We start from the raw sequence: 19,445 nt of genomic DNA on the forward strand, positions 1-19,445 counted from the left end.
CATGTTGGAATTTCGTCTTATTTATTTATGGAATTTAAATTCGCTATGAAAAGACGTTCGAGTGTTTGTTTAAATTTTGCAAGATGAGGATACCAGCTTTTAGCTTCGTTGGTAAAGATTTTTTTAGACAAGTTTTTGGTGTGTTTTTTTTTCAAGTTTGCTGAAAAAATCGTCTACGAGTATAATGTGTTTCCTGTCTTTGAAAATGACGAAAGGTAACAACGGGTCCTATATCGAAAGAAAATTGCCTTCCGGTACTTTGAAATACTCGTATTCAATTTTATGGGCTGAGAGTAAAAATAATGTCGTTTATCTCGAATATCGGCCATTTTCTACTCAAAGATGAGTGTAATTTTTCAACTTTGGTTGGAAAGTTGCCTACTGTCGATTGTGTTTTTTGGTTGAATGTATCCTGAATGGTCCATTCGAGGTATGAAAACCCAAACTATATAAGCGAAAAGTATTTGGTTTGCCTTCCTTAGAGATTGAAGGGGCAAAGTTATGGGGTATTTTCTGAACCAAAAACTCTCAAGTTGAGTCACTGACATCTTGGCTCAATTTTTTACGAGTTTTTTTTCGATAATCAAATAAAATAATAATCGATAATTTCGGTACTAATTCTCCAGAGGGTTGAAGGAAACCCTTCTTTATTATCATGCATTTGCAATTTTTTTGCAATATGTATGCATGTATAAGAATGACGTCATTTTTATGATTAAACAAACTGCACGAACTTTACTGCTTGGGTAAAATTTGTGAACGACGAAATCTGATTGGTCAAATGAATTTCGTTGTTCGTAAATTTTCTTAACCAATGAAGTTTGTGGTTGCAATGTTTATACATAAAAATGAGGTCGATTTTATGCATGCATATCCCTAAAATTCCAAAGTGAATGCGACGTGTGAACTGGGCCATTCCATGCCTGCCCGAAGTTTGGCTCAAAATTTCGTATTTGAAATTTAATTGCTTGAGACTGCTGTATTTTGGAGAAAATTTGTTTTGCTGCGTTTTAGAGTTAATTTTGAGTACTTCATATCAAAAATATTCGTCGAAAATTTCAAAAGTTCAAAGTTGAGGTTTTTCTGAAAGCATAAATTTTAAAATCTTGTAAAATTTTGATAGAGAGGAAGGGGATTACGGAGCCTTAAAATTTTGGTCATATCAACAACTCATTTTTTATCTTACCCCTCAATCTCCCCCCCCCCTCAAAATTTAGTCTACCAAAAGCTTTCTAAAGATTGAAGAAATCGTGTGTTAGGTTGTCACACTATTAGGATTTCACTGATTTCAGCAAGAAACAAAATTATCTCACTCCCAGAAAAAATATGTTAGGTATTTATTATGAAAAAAAATTCTTAAAAATCGAAACCTCCAACTAAAATCAAATGGTGCTAGACACCGCAAAATTGAAAAAAAAATTAAAAAATCAAATAGGGAAGATTGTTCTTTCACAATTTCTGCGTCAGAATTCTTTTAAATAACTCTCTTTTCAAGAAAAACCCCCCAAATAAAACAAAAGTCGAGGAAAAATTCCTAATTTACTGGTGATAAATCTTTCAAACAGCGTTCTTTTCAATAAAAAAATCTCTTTTGGGTCCTATATAATTTTGACTGTTTGTGTTTGATGTGAAGTCTCACAAAGTTGGAAAAAAATTCAAAAAAATTAAATGGCAGACTTTTTTCAATGTTTCTCACTTTTTGTGTCAAAATCACTTGAATTAAGCCCTCCTCGAGAAAAAGCCTTCTTTGGCTAAGAAGATGTAAAATTTTAAAAAAATCGTAAAATTTTCGATTCCTGCGTTGGAATTTTCTCTAAATATTCCCCTTTAAAAAAAAAACCTGTACTCTCCTTCTCAATACAAATGATTGAGAATTTATTTACTAAAACCTTGAAAAAAATAGTGTGAAAATTTTTTTTTTCTATGTAAATTTTTTAAAAAACCGTTCATCCAATTTTTATTATTTTCTTTTCTAGTGGTTTCCAATTTCATTTTTTGAATTTTTCAAAAAATAGGTGGAGGAGGACTCATCACAGGGCAATGGGCTTTGCTTTGGAGTCCAGAAGATGTTTTATCTTGAATAGTGGGTTATTTTGAAGAATTATGAGACAGAAATTGAAAATATTCACCAAAATTTTTTCTATTTTTTTCTAAGCAGGAGAGCCTGAGGTTCCTGATATCCCTTCATTAGGACACGGGAGAAATAATCAATAAATATTAAACTGTTTTTTCATAAAATCTAGTAAGTTTGGAGGTGAGACTATACAAAACGAAATCTAAAAAATAGGGACCAATGACCATCGTGTAGCTTAGCTCCTTCGCCTTTAATTCGGGTCAAAACCTCCTCCTCCCCCTTCCCTTCCCTCTCTCACGCCCTCCTTCCCAAAACCCCCTGTGAGCCAGCGAGTATATACATTTGACATGTTTTTTAACGTGCTGACATGTGCTGATCATAGATCTACAGCCTTTGTTTTTCAATGGAACTATTTCTCAAGTGTTGACAATTTTCTTTAAAAATGTTACCAATATTGATGACTGATGAGAAAAAAGAATTTTGTATGGACTGAGCGTCTGAGCTCCATAAAAACCCAGTCTAAAATTCAACGTTGATTTCACACTTTGAAAAAAAATCACCCCTTTAAGAAAAAACCACACACATTAAACACCTGAGTAAATTGCCCTACAACACCACGAACCAAACCAAGCGCGAAAATACTGATTGATTACGCGAACAATCTAAATACCAGCAAACGATCTCATTTGTTTTTAAATTTCCCTGCTAATCAATTAGGTACCTATTTTTTTATAGAAAAAAAAACCGTGCCTTCGCTCACGTATTTGTACACACTAACAACGTAGATAATCTATTAAGGGATGAAAAAACAAGGCGAACGAAAATTTCCTCCATTTTGAACGATCGTTAAAACTCGTACCTCTATTAAAAATAATGATTCATCTTGTTAATGCGGTAGCACAACGCGGTAAAAAAAAAGTCGAAAAACCTCTTATACGTTTAACCTAACTCTTAATTACTGAAAAAAAAACAACATTTTCTATTCAACGGACTAAATATGTCGGGTGAAATTTGACGTTGAAAAAAAAAACAGTTTGGAAAAAAAAATTCGCGAATTTCCAGAAGTGAATATTTTACTCGGTATCTTAAAGTTTAACTTGTGTACGTATGGTAGGTAACGTCTCTCTAATGAATATTTATTACGACGTAACGAAAATTCCTTCTATTTTATAAAATTAAAAAGAAAATCTCGTTGGTAAATTGACGAGTTTAAAAAATGGACGATAAGTATTTTTAAGCGTATGCAAGTTCGCTCGCTGCGTGATAACAATTCGAAATATCAAATATTATAGGTTTTTTCTTTTACTAGCCTCGATAAACGAATGGTTCAAATTAGTCTTAATGATGGCGCATATGGTGGTTTAAATTCGAGTTATGATTTTCTGTACGTGGATATGTGAGAAGAGATGATGAAAGAGGTTTCGAATTTTCGAGGATAAATTTAAAAAAAAGTGGATTTCCAAATATCAGGATCTGGAATCGGTTTTTACCCTTGAGTAAGGACATTGAAGATGGGACAATTCATCGATACCAACAGAAAATTCACATAAGCTACTCTCAAGTTCGAAATTGAAGACGTTGTGAGAATGGTTTAGCCAAGTTGGCTGCAAAAAAAAAAATAACAACAATGAGTTCGAGTTGAAAATATGTACTGTACTTTTTAAAACAAAAGAAGGTTAAAGTAATTTTTAAAATAATAAAAAAAGATTATCGAAGAACCCATTACACAAATGAAAAAATTAATTAAATATAAATTATAAAGAACAAATAATTTACGGAATGCTTACATTGTTAGCTAGTTCTAGGTACGTTTTACTCGAGGTACTACCCGACTTTATTAAAAACTTAATAATTGTATAAAATTCAAATTACCTAATTGCTAAATTAACGCGTTTAATTAGCTTAAAATTCATTACAAAATACAAACTTTTCGTTTGAGTAAAATGAAAACGAACACGAGAATTGAATCGAAGCAAGAATTTTAAAAAATACAAAAAATTACGCGCGCCAAAACGCATCAAGAAAAAAAATTACGTAACGTGTTTTGTTCATTATTACGATTGTTATCATTATTTTTTATTCGAGGAAAATTGTATCTACTGTAACGATGAGGAAGTTCAGAAAACTTAAGACGTTGGGATCTCGGACACGGGCGCGAAAAATAACAAATTTTGGTAATTTATTCGACCTCTTCGTATCAATTGGTAATTTGTAGTAAGTTGTTTCTTTACATAGAATGGAAAGAAACGGCAGGAAGTGAAGGAGGAAAATTTTCACATCGAAGGTCTCTATACTATGAAGATAAAAATAAATTAATTCGTACGGCCGCAACTCGATTCATAGCTGTCGTATTTTATTTGAAAGTTTTATTTCGCGAGTTTTTCCATTTTGATTAAATGACATTTCTGCCTGCGTATAAGCGGATGGATGGTGTATTGGTTTCGAACGAATATTTCTCGATTCTCGATGTTTATTACTTCGCGTTGGTTGTGGTGGCTGCGACTCCGACTACGAAATAATTTAATGAAAAATGTCACATATTATACGGAATGAAAATTATTCTCATTTCACCGTATGCATCGGTTTTCCAATTGTTAACGTCGTCGTTGTCGAAAGATATGATAATGATGGAATGAAATGCACCCATATCTATGTACCTAGTACTTCTATCTACCTATCTATTTGTGTGTGGAGGCGGTTTGGTTTTGGTATCGTGACGTGAATCGGGTGAAACGGTCGTCTTACGTTGTAAGTAGTAAGTACCATCATTAAAGTTGTATCGGTGTCCGCCAAACGCGATAGCGACAAAAGCGGAATTATTTTTAATTAATTCCAAGTCGGAATTCGATATATACGAGAACCACGACGTGTATGAGTAAATACCAATGTAGGAATGAAAATCCGCTAATAAATTTCCCTCGAATCGAGAAATCCCTAAACGTAGAGTAATCTTTATTAATGGACGTTATTAAATTATCAATAGTTTTGTTGTAGTTGATGGTATATCCAAGAACGACGATGTATATAGGGTGTCCCAGTGTCCCTGGGTTGAATGGGACTATCTCCAAATTATTTTTATTTTCTTTTTTCTATTCTGTTGAGGTGGGGAGAGGGTCCACATCGTCAATTTCAGATATTTTGGGTCGAAATCACTTAAAAATTTGTATGGAATGAACTTTCTCTCCTCTTCCTCCTACTTACAACATGCAGAGATATCGAACAGGCGAAGAGAATTTTCGACCAGATCAAAAAAAAATTGAAAGGGTATCCAAAAATACATCATCAGGCTAGATCTGAGGTGCTGAATTTCATTTTTAGATTTTTAGTGAATTTTTGAAAAATTCATTTTGACACATTTTTTATGAAAAATCTGAAATTTGATAAAATTGAAACAGAGTGCTGAAATTTGGTCTACACAGTACGTATACATCTTTGTTTTTAAGATCCCAAATGGATTGAAGGTTGTTTTGAGACGTTTTGGAGCCTCCAGCGGATTTTTTTGGAATTTTCATTTCAGGAAAAATTAGCATAAAAAGGGCTACAATGAAAGTTATGAGTCATGTTGTAGCCCACAGCCCTTGAAAACTCGGATTTTACCGTCTCCGTGATTAATTTTACTGACTTACAAGGGAGGTATTTTAGCTGGCGGAGAAATTGTTGAATTGGAGTTTGAAGAAAGCAAAATTGAAAGAAGATACAAAAATACATCTCAATCGGAAACGATTTCGAGCCTCCAGCAGACTTTTGGAAGTTGAAATTTCCACAAAATTTCAACCCGGGACTAAAATTTAGTTCACAGATTTAATGACATTTTTTTGGAAAACTGGAATTGAAAAAAAATCTAATAAATACAATTGACTTGGCATGTTTAAACAGCTAGAAACCATCGCCAGCAAATTCTATGTTGAAAATTGGGCATAAATTATATTTCAGGATTGCCAGGATTGGTGAAATTTTCAAATTTTAAATTTATTGAATCGCTAGAGAAATGTACGATTCCGAACAGGCAGAAATAGATTATAGAAAAATTGGGACTAATTAGTCAAGTGAGTCACTAACAAGCTCTAATCGCATTAATACGTGCTAAAGTCAATTTGGACATTTTTTATGGCACCTTTTGAAATTCTGGAATTTTCAAAATGTGGCTGGAGGCTCCAGAGTGGCTTGAAACTGCCTTCAATCAACTCAGCACGTTAGAGTTAGGGTGTAATGTAAATTTTAGCTATCCAACTTCATTGTGTAAAATTTGGTGGAGATTTCAACTTTCAAAAATTTTTTGGAGGCTCCTGATCTACTCAAAATAGTTCAAAAGCGTTTGCAATCGATGGTGGGGGGGGGGGGAGTTCATGATTTTTTCACTGTTTTGGCCCAAATTTAATTTTCAAAAATTCACCAAAAATCGAAAAATGCAGTTTAGTCCTTGAACTTTTGGCTGATGAAGTATTTTTGCATGCTCTTTTGATTTATCTTTCTCCGAGTTGAAAGTTTTTCTGTCGGTTAAATTTTCAAAAATATTACCAATCTATAAATTTTAAAATCTTCTGAAGACTTCAGAATAGCTCAAAAAGACACCAATGTTGATTTTGAAAGGTCAAAAATAGAATATGAATTAAATTTAAGCTTTTCATGTTGATGTTTTCGTAGAAGTAAAGATTTTAAATTTTTTTCCCAAAACAATCATTGGAGAAAATTGTGGATTTGAATCAGAAGAAACGGATTTTCAGATTTCGGGTGATGGGATCGATTAAAAGGGTCACAAATTCGGTTTATTCAGAAATTATAAGCATTCAATTTCATTTTTGCTTTTTTATGCTATATTTTTTTCAAAATTGCAAATCCCAAAAATTCGCTGTAAGTCCCAGAACGGTTCAAAACCGCCACCAATCGACTTGGGAGATTCAAAATAAGATATAAACAAAATTTTAGTTTCATTTTCACCTTTTTATGTCAATTTTTTCAAAAATGGAAATTCCAAAAATTCACTGTAAGTTCCAAAACAGTTCAAAACCACCACCAATCTACTTAGGAGATCAAAAATAAGGTATAAACAAAATTTCAGTTTTCTTTTCATCTTGTTTATGCCATTTTTTAAAATTATTTTAAATTCCAAAAATTCACTCGAGGCTCTAGAACAGCTGAAAACTGCCTCCAATCTATTTTGGAATTTGAAAATAGGGTATTAGGTAATTAATAAAATTTCAACTTTCTATTTCAGATTGATCAAAGTTAGTTTTTTCATAGAAAATACATACTTAATCAAAGTTTGAATTTTTAAAAAATTGATCAAATGAAATTCAGCTCCTGAAGTTTGCCCCGGTGAGGTATTTTTGGATACTCTTTCAATTTTTTCTCTTTTTGGTCTAAAAATATTCGAGATACTCATAAATACTCAGTTTTATTGATTTTTAAAAAATTGCACGCAGTCGAGAGCTGTTCAATTGTGCTGTTTTTTGTCAACTCCTTCAATTACTAGAATATGCAATCCATCCTTATTTACGATTAACATGTGTCGTATAAATTGCCTACACACATCCCCTTATATAAGATGAAGAACATTCGCGCGAAGATTCCGTTTTTCATTTGAAACTACGTTTCTGCCCCCCTCTCCCATCTCCATTGCTTATCCAGCTACAAACTCTCGAATACTTATTACTCTTTGAAAAGATTTAACAAGGTTCAAAGAAACAAAGAAAGAGAGCAAATCGAGCTGAATGAGTCCAATATACATAACTCGATTACGAAGAAAACGATGCGCATAAATTTAAGCGTAGCGTTTTACTCGCTTTAAATTGTACTTTAGAGAGATGAAAATGAAAAAAAAAAGGTTTATAGATGGAATCCTATTTTGATTCTTCATCGTCGTTTGAAAACCAGATATTGGAAAAACGAAATCTTATATTTATTCGTCGTTGTATCGAGAGATTAATTTATAATGGCTCTTTATTTGTTCTTTACTCTTTTCTGATTAGAATATCTATTCGGTTTCGAGTTTATTTTTGGGGGTTAGAAATGGCGGGAAAATTTCCTATCTTGGTTCGAGGTACGTATTTGCTGAAGGTAGCACTGGCTGGCATTTTTTAAGCTAAACATACTCGTATTTTGGAAAATTCAACCCACTAAAATTTTTTTTGTGAACCATCTTCTGGGGCCTCATTGCTCGAGTGAAATAAAATTAGCCAAATCAATGACCAATCAGGAGAGCCAAGAGGTTCCCTCCACTGAGATGTGGATTCAAATTGAGCATCTTCTATCTAAATTCTACACAAATATATTTTGACGTTTTCCGGCATTTTTGGCATCGATCTTTGTAACATGGTAAATAATGAAACGATTTAGGGTTAAAAAAACAAAAAACGCAAAACGCGAAGAGATTAAAAAAGGTTTAAATTTTACGATAGTACCTATATCTTACACGCAAATCAGTCATTTTGAATATGGGTTTTAACATTCCTAGTTAATGCAGGGGTAGGCGATGGGGAGGGGGTAGAATGGTTGAAATGTTTTAAGAGAAGGCGAAGAGATGGGAGTAAATTAAAGCAGTAAACTTTCGAATTTTAGCGTAGGTAGGTTCAAATGTGATACATACTGCTCGTACATGCTCGCACCGCCGTATATAATTTTGGCTAAATGGACTCGAAACGAATCCTACACAACGACGACGTAGGTAAGTCGATGATTAAGAAAATTTATTCATCGTTAAACTATATGTAGTAGCTAAAGTCGTAAAGTTATTCGAGTCCTAAAAAGATACAGAGGCTACGTACTCGTATATGCACGATAAAGAAAGATTGCCTCGAGTTTACTCGACATTTTATACCTAATTGGAGTAAAACCTGGTGTCTGGTACGTTGATGTCTCGAGCTCAAAATATCTACCTACTTGTATTATTCAAAATGTTTCGCGATATTTTGTTCAAAACTGCACCGTGTAATGTCTTTTTCGTACGTACATATATGTATGTACTTGGAAGTCTATCCATTTTGCGAGCTTTTAAGCCAACACTATTTTCATATGTAGCAGAATTTCACAGTATGCGATGGGAAAAACGGCGTTCGCGTATACAAATTATTTAACGTGTCACGTTCGGCGGGTGGTATTTGGAATTTGAAAGGCGTTACGTGGATAATTGAGACGTGTTTCGGTTTGGGTTATCGCTACGTGTGTGTACGTACTGGGTAGTGGGTATATTCGTCGGACATCTCTGTGTGTTTTTTCTCACTCTATGTGTAATCGAGACTTTGGTCGGTAAAGTTGAAAGTTTTGATTAATTGAACAATCGTCGTAATTATCCGAGATGTTGGATTTCTTAATTGGGGGTTTGTATGAGTGGCGATAATAATATACGAGTACTTACATTGACGGTTTCGCGAACCCAGAGAGAGAGGCTCGTTCGCGATGTAACCTTTTGAGATGTCGAGGAACAACGTTCGTGACTGATACGAAATCAGACGTCGGTTTTATCGTAAGAAAATTAGAGGTCATTGTGACCATGTGTAATGTTATGTTCGAAGAAAATATGCGTAACTATGTAATAAGCTGCGAACGTAATTTTATGTATTTAATATTGTCGATGTTTTTGTGCGAATATTTTTTAATAATAGGTACTAAGTACTGCGTATGAGGGGGAGAGAGAAGTGTGTTTGATGGATTTTTGTTATTTTTTTTTTTTTCGGAAACATGCCTATTTTTGAGTGAATTTTTCATCGTGTTGATGAAATGTTGTAGGTACACGAAATTGAAGGAGTATCGTTTTGGTGGAGTTTGCATTTATGCAAAAATTTTTCTTTTTCTAATGCTATGGGCATGGCATCGATATTTTCGTTCTCGAAGGTTCATCTGGGATTTTTTTCAAAATTTCAGTCGAATATTAAAACTTTATTTTTTGTTGAAATCTAGGAAAAAATCGAAAAGTTTTAACAGGATACGATAGGCGAATCATCCGAAGTCAATGAATTTTTTTATGCAACATAGTTCCCTGTAGGGAGATATGACTTCGAAAAATAGAATTGTCTCACTTTTACTTCCATTGCATGTGGGATAATTTCTTCAAATTTTTTGACTTTCAAAATGGATTTTGAGATTTTAAAAATGACTCTCATGCCTTCATTTATATGCCCTGATAAAAATTGTATGCCTTATAAGCTAATATGTTCTAAGATAGACATCCCCTCCCCTTCTTAATACAAATTTTCAACACTTCGCAGTTCGCTTAAATTATCAAAAAATTGTGTTTCGACAGTATTTTCATTCCTGGAGACAACCTCATTCGATCGATTTTTTTCATCTCCGTAATTTAAATTCAACGAATCAAATTACCTCGATTTTCTCTATTTTTACGATGATTTAGCAAAGCTCTGCTATATACCTATCCTTTTTTTCAAAAAGTAAAATTTTGAAAAATTCACTTTTTTACTCAGAAAGTCAATGTATACTACTTAAATCTTGAATTCGTATTCGATGAGTTGAACTGCTAAACTATAGGTGCTGAAATTTTTTTTTGCAATGTTAAAAATTTTTAACATTCCGTTGTGAAAAAATTAGATCTAAGTATATTTTATCTTGACTTTTGAAGAATAATTTGAGAAAATTGAAACGAATTTCTTTGAGAATCTCAAGATTTAAAGCTTTTAAAAACTTGTGAGAAAATGACCAATTATTGAAATTAAAGTACATATACCTACTTTTGACTTAGATGAATATCTGATTTTTAAGGACGTGAGAAAAAAAAGTCATTGAATTACTATAATAAAAATGACATTTTGTCAGATTTTCCCAACAACATACCTGTCACAAGCAAAAAACATTTTCCTATCCGTGATTCGTCAATTTGATTATTTTTTACAGAAAATTAAAGGCAATTTTTAGAAAAAAAGTTTTTACTTCAAAAAAATTTTGTGTTTCTATCAAAGAGAAAAATAGATAATTAATTCTTATATTGCGAAGCTTCCGCAATTGGTCGGCTTGTTATAACTTACGTATGAAAAAAAAAAAAAAAAAAAAAAAAAAACGAAACAAAAAACAGGAAGACCATTAAAAAAGCATCATTAGTTCGGTGATCTGCGATGATCTGTGATTTTTGTATTTGTAATAAACTTGACTGAATTAATTACTTACATTTTTTTCAATTTTTTTTTTTGAAGTATAAAATTTGTTATGTTAACATATTTTAGGATCGTGATTGTCATTTAAAATCATACGCTTCATTTTTTAGTTTTTAAAGATAATCTTCGATGATTTTTTTGTCATTTTTCACGACTTCGTCTATGTACTTTCAGAAACTTTTTGTAATTTAGATTATTAATAAAATCTAATTTTGCTGATTTTCAGTAAATCTATTTAGTTTTGTGAATACTTATTTTATGGAGTAATTTTTTCATCCTTTTCAACAACTTTCGTGTACCTAGGTATTTTAACACGTTTTTGTACATTTTGAATTGAAGAAAAAAAAGGCAGAGAGGTAACACAATTTGATGACGTCACGCAGTTTTTTAAAGCATTTTCACGCTTTGATATAATATTATATTTCAATTATTTTATGTAATTTTGATGTTTCGGAGGATTTTCCCGAAAATTTAAAATTTTGCTATCAATTTTGCTAATTTTTAGATTTTTTTGGAAAAGAGGGAGGGGTGGTTAATTTATGGTCGTTTTGTGAAATTACCATTTTTTTGTTCTTTCTAAAAAATTTCATTTATGCTTTAGGCCATTTTCTTAAATTTTGAAAATTCACTTCATAATTCTTCACAGGTACTCATCATTTTTGATTCCTTATTTTTGTGTAGTCCTGTATGTATTATATTTTTCATAATTTTTAATGATTTGTGTTGATTTTGATCATTTTCTCTTGATATCATGCAATTATGTAAAGATGCAGAGATTCATTTTTCACTACTTGCAAGCAGTTTTTTGTGCCAATTTTATTGAATGCAACGTAATAAAAATTTTGAGAAACTTTGGCAATTCTTTTCAATGATTAATTGATTATAACAATGTAAACGATTTTTAGGCAACTCATTTTCATTCATTTTTATACGAATTTGTATTTATTAATACTCGATGTAATAGATGAATCAATTTTTTGTTAATTTTTTTCTGTTGATTTCCGGTAATTTTGTAAGCTGAAAAGTGGACGTTTTTTTTTCTCAAGAATTTAAAATAGGGGTTTCCCTCTCTTGTGTTTTCTGTCATAATTTTTAATTTTCCTAATATTGTGCAAAAGTCTGCTATTCAGTCACGTTTTTATAGATGTTGGTTTTTCTTTGCCTTATTCCACCCCTCATCCCTGAGCCAAAAATCCTTTGCATGTTTTTGAAAAATTTTGCCAAAAGCTTAGAAATTTAAGTTCTTAAATTTTTTCTTATTCTGATTCAATGTCTGTCTTTTTATCACTCACCAGGGCAGGGGGTGGGTCTCTGTTTGATCATTTTTAAATTCAAGTCCTAGAAATATATCTGTCATTTGAACTTTTCGTGTTATGATGAAGAATTCAATTTTCAGTAATAATCTGACGAATTTTACCAAAAACGAATCTTGCAATCTGGAGGGAAATCGTCGATTTCATTCTCTCATGCCAACGTCACCATTTTTGATCCAAATCTCAAGTACCAGGAATGGTAAATTTGTCACGATTTTATACAATCATCTTCGATCATGAATTCATAGATATAGAACAGCTCAAATTATTCCGTCTTATTCGTCTCACAATACTACAAGGTTATTCCATAGAACGTCTAACTGAGCACTTGTACTGCTGAAAAGTTGACATTGAAATACAGCAATTGGGAACGGGGGTCATCAACCATTCTCCAGATTATTTCGAGCAATTCATACCTACGCTCCTACGTAGAATGTTTGTCGTTGACAGAAAATCATTCTATCTTGTTTAAGAAAAAGAAATTCGAATTCGTGAAAATATGAAATTTTAAAACAAACGTGAAAACAAAAAAAATACGTATATAATTCAAACCCAAGCTTAGGTAACTATACTTCTGTATATGTACCGCCCAGAGAAAAAATGAGGAAAAAAAAGAGGTACATAATGGAATTTTATGACGACGACAACGACGACGTCGACTATGGTGGCGTATTTAACCTTCGAACGAGCGTTTGGAAATTTCCAAGGTGATTCGTAAAAAGGTTCAGTTTACTTATGGAATGAATTATCGTTTATTCGAATTTCATTTGTAAATACCCCAACCCCATCCTTGGTTCGTGCTTACTCTTATATTTGATTAGATTCCTAGTACGAATAAGGGAGCTTTTGTGTTAGCAAATGTGCTGAAAAAAAAAGGAAAGGAAAAATTGGCATGGTTTTTTATAATTCTGGAGTGTATACGAAATATGCAATACCTACATTATACATACATAGCCGCATAGGTAGGGTAAGGTATCAGAAAAGGAATCGTGGTTGAAGGTAAAAAATAAACCTAGCCGCCGGAAAACGAGACAAAATAAAAGGATTTCATTTTACGTTTAGGTAAGCAGCCAAAATTCTCTCCCATCCCCCCTCCATAATCTTGTAGATATCCATCTTGAGGGTAAATTTTCCGTTTTATGTACGCATATAGAAGAGATTTTGTTCAAGAGCTTTTTTTTCCTTTCTCTCGACTTGTAAAATTTTCACGTGCAAAGAAACCAGAAGCGGGAACAAAACGAGAAACGAATTCAATGCTCGTCGCGAGATTTAAATTTTCCCGACACACGCGAAAATGAATTTTTTTTACTCGGTATACGTATTATACGTTTGTTTTTCCCACGTAATCGATGTGGTATAGCCTCGAAGCGGTTTATGTGCTTGTGCGTTTTTTCAACGTACGTGGGTGTGAAATTCTCTCGGTATGCTGAGACGAAAATACGCATAAACGTGCATTTACGACGTTTAATTAATGATCTCAATTGAAAGCATTGTATTAATATTCTATAGAGATTTTTTTTTACATCGAGGGGGTGAAGGTTGGTTGTTTAGAATTGATATTTTCCATTAAAGGATGCATGTTTTTAGTGAGAATTTGTCTGTGGAGAGTAATGGATATTGTGATGGATGGTGTAGAAGGTGGCTGACTGAGTGTAAATCTGGTTTGCATGATTTTGCATCATCTTCATTGAGAAAATATGGATTTTTGGGGAGAGGGGGGTAAGAAAGAATTTTGGTCAATGTTTCTATTTATTTCCAGTCATTGAACCCTTTGCAACGTGGGTTTCAGAAGGCCACGAGTGTCAATAGAAAAGTCCCGAATCCCTGAACTTAGTGATAAGCTACTCTGATCGTTTTTATTTTGATGCATTCAACATATAAATTAATAACGATTGTTTATTTTTTTGTTTCAGGTGAGTACTTATTTATGAAATTCCTTGTACGAATATGAAATAAAGCAGTGAGTGGGTAAGTTATTTTTGCATGCATGTAGCATAACTCAAATTTTGATTCCGGAAGAAAGAAAATTTTTCTATTATGGATACGATGGGTACTGTTTTATATAAATGGGCCATTCACCATACCTTACAATTTTTGTAGTTTTGAGAAAATTTTCAATATCTGGCTTCGTATTTTTTGATTTTCTTATTAGAGACCTTCCCTCTCCCTTCTCATCAATTTTGAAATTTTCAAAGTGCAGAGGGAAGAACATAATGGCATTTCAATATTTTGCTTAAAGATGTTTCGTAATTGATTACCTAATTGATGAGCTACTTTTGATTTCTGAAATCATTTTGGAATTGATTTCTCAGAAAACTACAATCTCTGGTAAATTTTTAACAAGTTGAGTACAGGCTAAAGTGAAAAAAATTACGATTTTTCGAAAAAGCTCCATTTTTGAGAACTCACATCTCTTCGAATGTCACTTCCAAAGCTTTAATTGTTTCGGAATGATCTTTTATTCAAAACGAAGGTTTGCACTGGATTTGATCAAAATCCTTGTATTTTTTCGTGTTTTGTGATCTTCCTTAATTCTTTGCTCTTTTCTGTTTAACAATCGGACTTTCAATTTTTTCAATTTATTTTCCCTGTTGGTAGAACTTTTTTTAAAAAAGAATTGTTTTTTTTCACTTGATGGAAAAATTATTTAAAAATTTAAAAAATGGGGCAGCATTAAAAATGTGAAAAGTTGAAATTGTGGTGGTATTTTTGACATCGTTCCTCAAACATCTTGAGATATGTCTGCCGAAAAATTGAAGAATTTAAATCGATAAATTGAATAATGTAAAATTACATATGTATAACCTGTGATTTGATCTGTAATGTGGCCTACTGGCAATTTGATCATCTCGTTGCTGATGTTCAATATTTTTAAAATGAATAAAAAACACATTGAGTAAAGTCAGTCTCATGTAATAGGATTCGAATATCTACAATTCGTCAAAAACAATTGGCTTAAACTAAAACAAAATTTTATTACGTTTTGGAAACATTTCCAACTTGTGCTCGATTTTTTCGTTACAAGCGAAGCAACGTTTCAAATTTTTAGCAACACAATGGCAGCAACTGAGTAGATGTGCACAAGGCACAAGTATCGATATTGGACCTTGTTCGGAGCAAAATTTACATATTTTTGCCTTTTCACATCGATCGTTTTCTTTTTTCAAGTTAAGAAGGCAGGCTGTACAAAATAATAGATAGCAAATCACAATGAATTTCAATAAAACTGACTTCTTGTTGAATGATGAGAAAAATCATTACCGAATACTTCGGGGTCTTTTTTTTGAGAAACCATTATCAATTCAAATAAATTTTCAATTGTTCTAAACCATTCAGGGCATTTCAAGTAATATCGTATAGCCAGTCTTACTTTGGATTCATTGAAACCGACTTTCAAAACTGTCTGTGGGAGAAAAAAATGATGAATTAGTTACACAGGTAGAACTCTTCATCACAAGTGACTTGATGTAGGCACCTAAAAAGAAAAACTCACTTGGACTACGGAAAATTTCATCAGTCCTTGAATAATATCTTCATTAGTTCTAAATATTATGGATTCGTGTACACTGCGATTTGTTTTGCTGATCGTCTGCAATGATAATTAAAGAGAATGACAAATTAATCTTTCACCTTAAAAATATGTACTGAAATAGGTAAGTAAATAGGTACAGTACATACCTTTCTGGAGGCTAAAACTTGTTCTACTTGATTCAGAAATGTTTCACCTCTCATTTGGCGTAAGAATTTGCAAGATGGGTTTAGTTTCGCGTGTAGAAACCAAGGATCGTCGCAGGCTTGCCAGTTAACGTGCCAATAGCCACAATCGAAACACTGCACTGCATCCTCACTATCTAATATGCAGTATTTAATTTTGATGTTGTACAATGTTGAAAAGCGAGAGCTATCAATGGAGTGGATCGTGAAAAAAAATGTCGGAGGATTTTGACCAAATCCAGTAAAAACCTTCATTTTGAGGTGAATCACTCTGATAATTTTTTTGGCACTAGAAGTGCTCCTGAAGGCGAGATATGGAGGAGGTATTTTTGAAAAAATCGTAGTTTTTTCACTCTATCCACTATTTAACTTCTTTTAGGAAAAATGACCGAGTCTCAAAAGATAGTATTTAAGATTCTGGGTCGACCTACGCCATCACCATCAAAATCCAAAAACTTTTTTAGGGTTTTTCTAAGCGGTTGAAAATTTGCAAATCGTTCACGTATTTTTGCCATTTTTTGGTTTGACTCTTTGAGTGACTTTTATCTGATAAGGAGGGTTTCCACTGAATTTAGTCGAAATCCTCCAAAATTTCATTTTTCGCAATCCACCCTAGTAATTGAAATTAATGAAATAGGTAAATGTTCATAAATGTAGATTCGTACTCACTGGTATAGAAAAATCCAGCTTCGCACAATTCTTCTGGCTCCTTGTTTGCTAAATATGGCCAAGTTTCGTACGACTTCTTACGAGCTTCTTTTGTGCTATAAATACCGCTGAATTTTTTTTTTGCTGCTTCGACAAACAATTCGCCTTTGACTTGACGAATAAATGCGCATAGAGGATACCACTTTGCATGTACTTCGCTCGCTACGTCAGTCGCTGTCCAATTGCCGAGTGCTCCATTACAATGAAAACAAACCACTCGTGCTCTTGTTCCTGATTAAATCACGTTTTTAATTCGACGCCAATGTTCCCTGAATTTATCAACTTATATACCTACTTCCAAGAATATAATTTCATGCTCACCTGAATAAAAAAATCCAACTTCAGCCAACTCCTCTGGTTTTTTTATTTGTGAAATTGGCCAATTTTTGAAAGATTCCAGTCGTTGTTCGACAGTTTTGAAGTTGTCATGGCATGGGTCGCTTAGATCTCGACTTTGTTGTTTCATCAATTCCTGCGGATTTTTTGATTAGTGCGTTTACTCTCACGAATGAACGCAATTATTTTGATAATCTTAAATTACCTGCACACGATTTATTTGCTCCGTCGACGACTCAACTCGATATCCTTTGTCTGTGTTTATAAATTCTGGACCTTTTACATTAAAAACAAATTCACATTTTGGGTTCTGTCGAGTATGTTTAAACCAGACATCATCGTCAACTTTCCAGTCCTTTATCGTGATACCGCATTCGAAGCATTGAACTTCATCGTCGATATCCCCTGTTAAAATAATCAAAAATTCTCAACAACATAATACACGATGTGTATGAAATCCATTGAAAGGAGATGAAAGAAGAACGAATGATTGCATTTACCTGTGTTGAAAAATCCGGCTCTTGCCAGTTGTTCAGGTGTTTTAGTCGCTGATTGGGGCCAAAAATCGTCAAACGATGATAAGCGTGATTCTTCCATCATGTATTGATCTTTCACTATTTTTTTCACCTCCTCGGCAAAGTCTTCGCCTTCTTTTTCAATCACGTAACCGCATTTAGGATAATATTTAACATGTTCGAAAGCAACATCTACGCCTATTTCCCAATTCGAAAGGCCACCGCCACATGAAAAGCATTGTACTAAATCTTCGTGTCCTGTTACATATTTCAGAGATAAGTTGGAATTGTCAACATGATACGAGTACGAGGCATCTCTATCGATTTTTCAATGGGTGAATTGTACATACCTGAATAAAAGAATCCATCTTGAGCTAGTTCTTGAGGTGTTTTAATTTCTGGTATTGGCCATTTTTCAAAGGACTTGAGACGTTCTTCTTTGGTGATATAATTAACAAAACTAGGTGCAGGATAGTAAGCTTGTTGCAGGCTTTTTGATTGCTGAAATTTAAAATTCGATTCGATAAACTCAAAAAAAATTTAATAAAGTACCTATACAATTATTCGCACTTACTGTTTTACTTTTTTTGACCGGACCCGCTTCCATTAGGTAGGTACTTATTGAATTACAAAAAACACCTAAATGTTGCTTAGAATTTAAGAAATTAACTGTCGAAAACGTTGAAAACAATCTACATACTTACTTACACTAGCATCACTAACTATCGCTAATTCGCTTTGTTGTACGGGTCTTTGGTAATTGGTATACTGAAAGATAAGATGCTGACGCTAACTGTTGGCAACATGGCAAAAACAGGTTTTTGTTGAACGAGCGCTATCGGCAACATTGTAAGGAAATCTGGCCACGAGAGTTGCATAAAAAACGTATTCAGGCTTCGTGGTGATTGGTGAAAGCGAAACATCTGGTTGCTTATTGCTTTGATGCTTTCCTTCGCACCCTCCTTTCTAGCCGTTACATAGTAAATAGTATTCCTTTTATGTAGCTAAATTGAATTATTCATTCATTCATTCATTCATTCACTCAAGGTTCTTTTTGTGTAGAACATTTACACTGATTGAAATTAGGCCATAAAATTTTACCAAATAAAGGCAGAAATCTAAAACTCCCTCTATTTCTACTCCAGTTTCAACGTACTGAGTCGGTTGGAGCTTGGAGGTGGTTTCAAACCGTTTTGGAGCCTTCTACAAATTTTTAAAAATTCCTGTTTTTTTAAAAATGTCATAAAATCTGCCTACTTTGGTGCATAATACATATGCGATTGACGCTTATTATAGGCACCTACTCGACCGATTGCTCACCATTTTTTTAAAATCGGTGTGACCTGTGTACAGTTCGGAACCACATTTTTGTCCAACTATTTCATTATTGAAAATTTGAAAAATTCATCGTTACCCTGCCGTGTGACGTAAAAAGCTGAAATTCGATTAGTTTACCATTTTTGACTTGCCAAGTTGTTTACGGGTAGCTTTTCAAGGTCAATTTGGCAAAATTTTGATTTTTCCATCATTTTCGGCCCAAAAGATTTTTTTAAATTTACAAAAAAATCAATTAGTGCGCTACTAAGGTCTACTTATGTTTGTTTCAAAATTTTTCCAGCGTCAGAAAGAAACGTTTTTTTTTTCTTTTTTACCTTTGCCAAATGATCCCAAAATTCTGATTAAT

At 33.1% G+C, this 19,445-nt stretch overlaps 2 protein-coding genes across 3 annotated transcripts in view; one reads left to right on the plus strand and one right to left on the minus strand.

Moving 5' to 3' along the window:
- SNF4Agamma (SNF4/AMP-activated protein kinase gamma subunit) overlaps window positions 1-19,445 on the plus strand; it is a 224,026-nt gene that overhangs the window by 101,289 nt on the left and 103,292 nt on the right. The gene's annotated exons all lie outside the window — the stretch shown is intronic.
- On the minus strand, window positions 15,386-18,509 carry LOC135844253 (baculoviral IAP repeat-containing protein 7-B-like). Its single transcript, XM_065362401.1, has 10 exons — window positions 18,336-18,509; window positions 18,112-18,262; window positions 17,747-18,019; window positions 17,452-17,651; window positions 17,232-17,382; window positions 16,872-17,141; window positions 16,167-16,339; window positions 15,982-16,077; window positions 15,750-15,891; window positions 15,386-15,669 (listed from the first exon to the last, which is right to left on the minus strand). Exons 1-10 carry the CDS (start codon window positions 18,366-18,368, stop codon window positions 15,449-15,451), a joined length of 1,710 nt encoding a protein of 569 aa, XP_065218473.1. The 5' UTR covers window positions 18,369-18,509; the 3' UTR covers window positions 15,386-15,448.

The sequence above is a fragment of the Planococcus citri genome, chromosome 4 (genome assembly GCF_950023065.1).
Source record: "Planococcus citri chromosome 4, ihPlaCitr1.1, whole genome shotgun sequence".
In the NCBI taxonomy this organism is placed as follows: Eukaryota; Metazoa; Arthropoda; class Insecta; order Hemiptera; family Pseudococcidae; genus Planococcus; species Planococcus citri.

What these genes read in the sequence shown, in the direction of transcription:
- LOC135844253 (XM_065362401.1), bottom strand. Translation starts at nt 18,368, where the DNA reads ATGGAAGCGGGTCCGGTCAAAAAAAGTAAAACA. An exon ending in AGATGGATTCTTTTATTCAG is followed by an intron (nt 18,020 to 18,111) that starts GTATGTACAATT and finishes AATATGTAACAG; the next exon opens with GACACGAAGATTTAGTACAA. An exon ending in TGAAATTTTCCGTAGTCCAA is followed by an intron (nt 15,892 to 15,981) that starts GTGAGTTTTTCT and finishes TTTCTCCCACAG; the next exon opens with ACAGTTTTGAAAGTCGGTTT.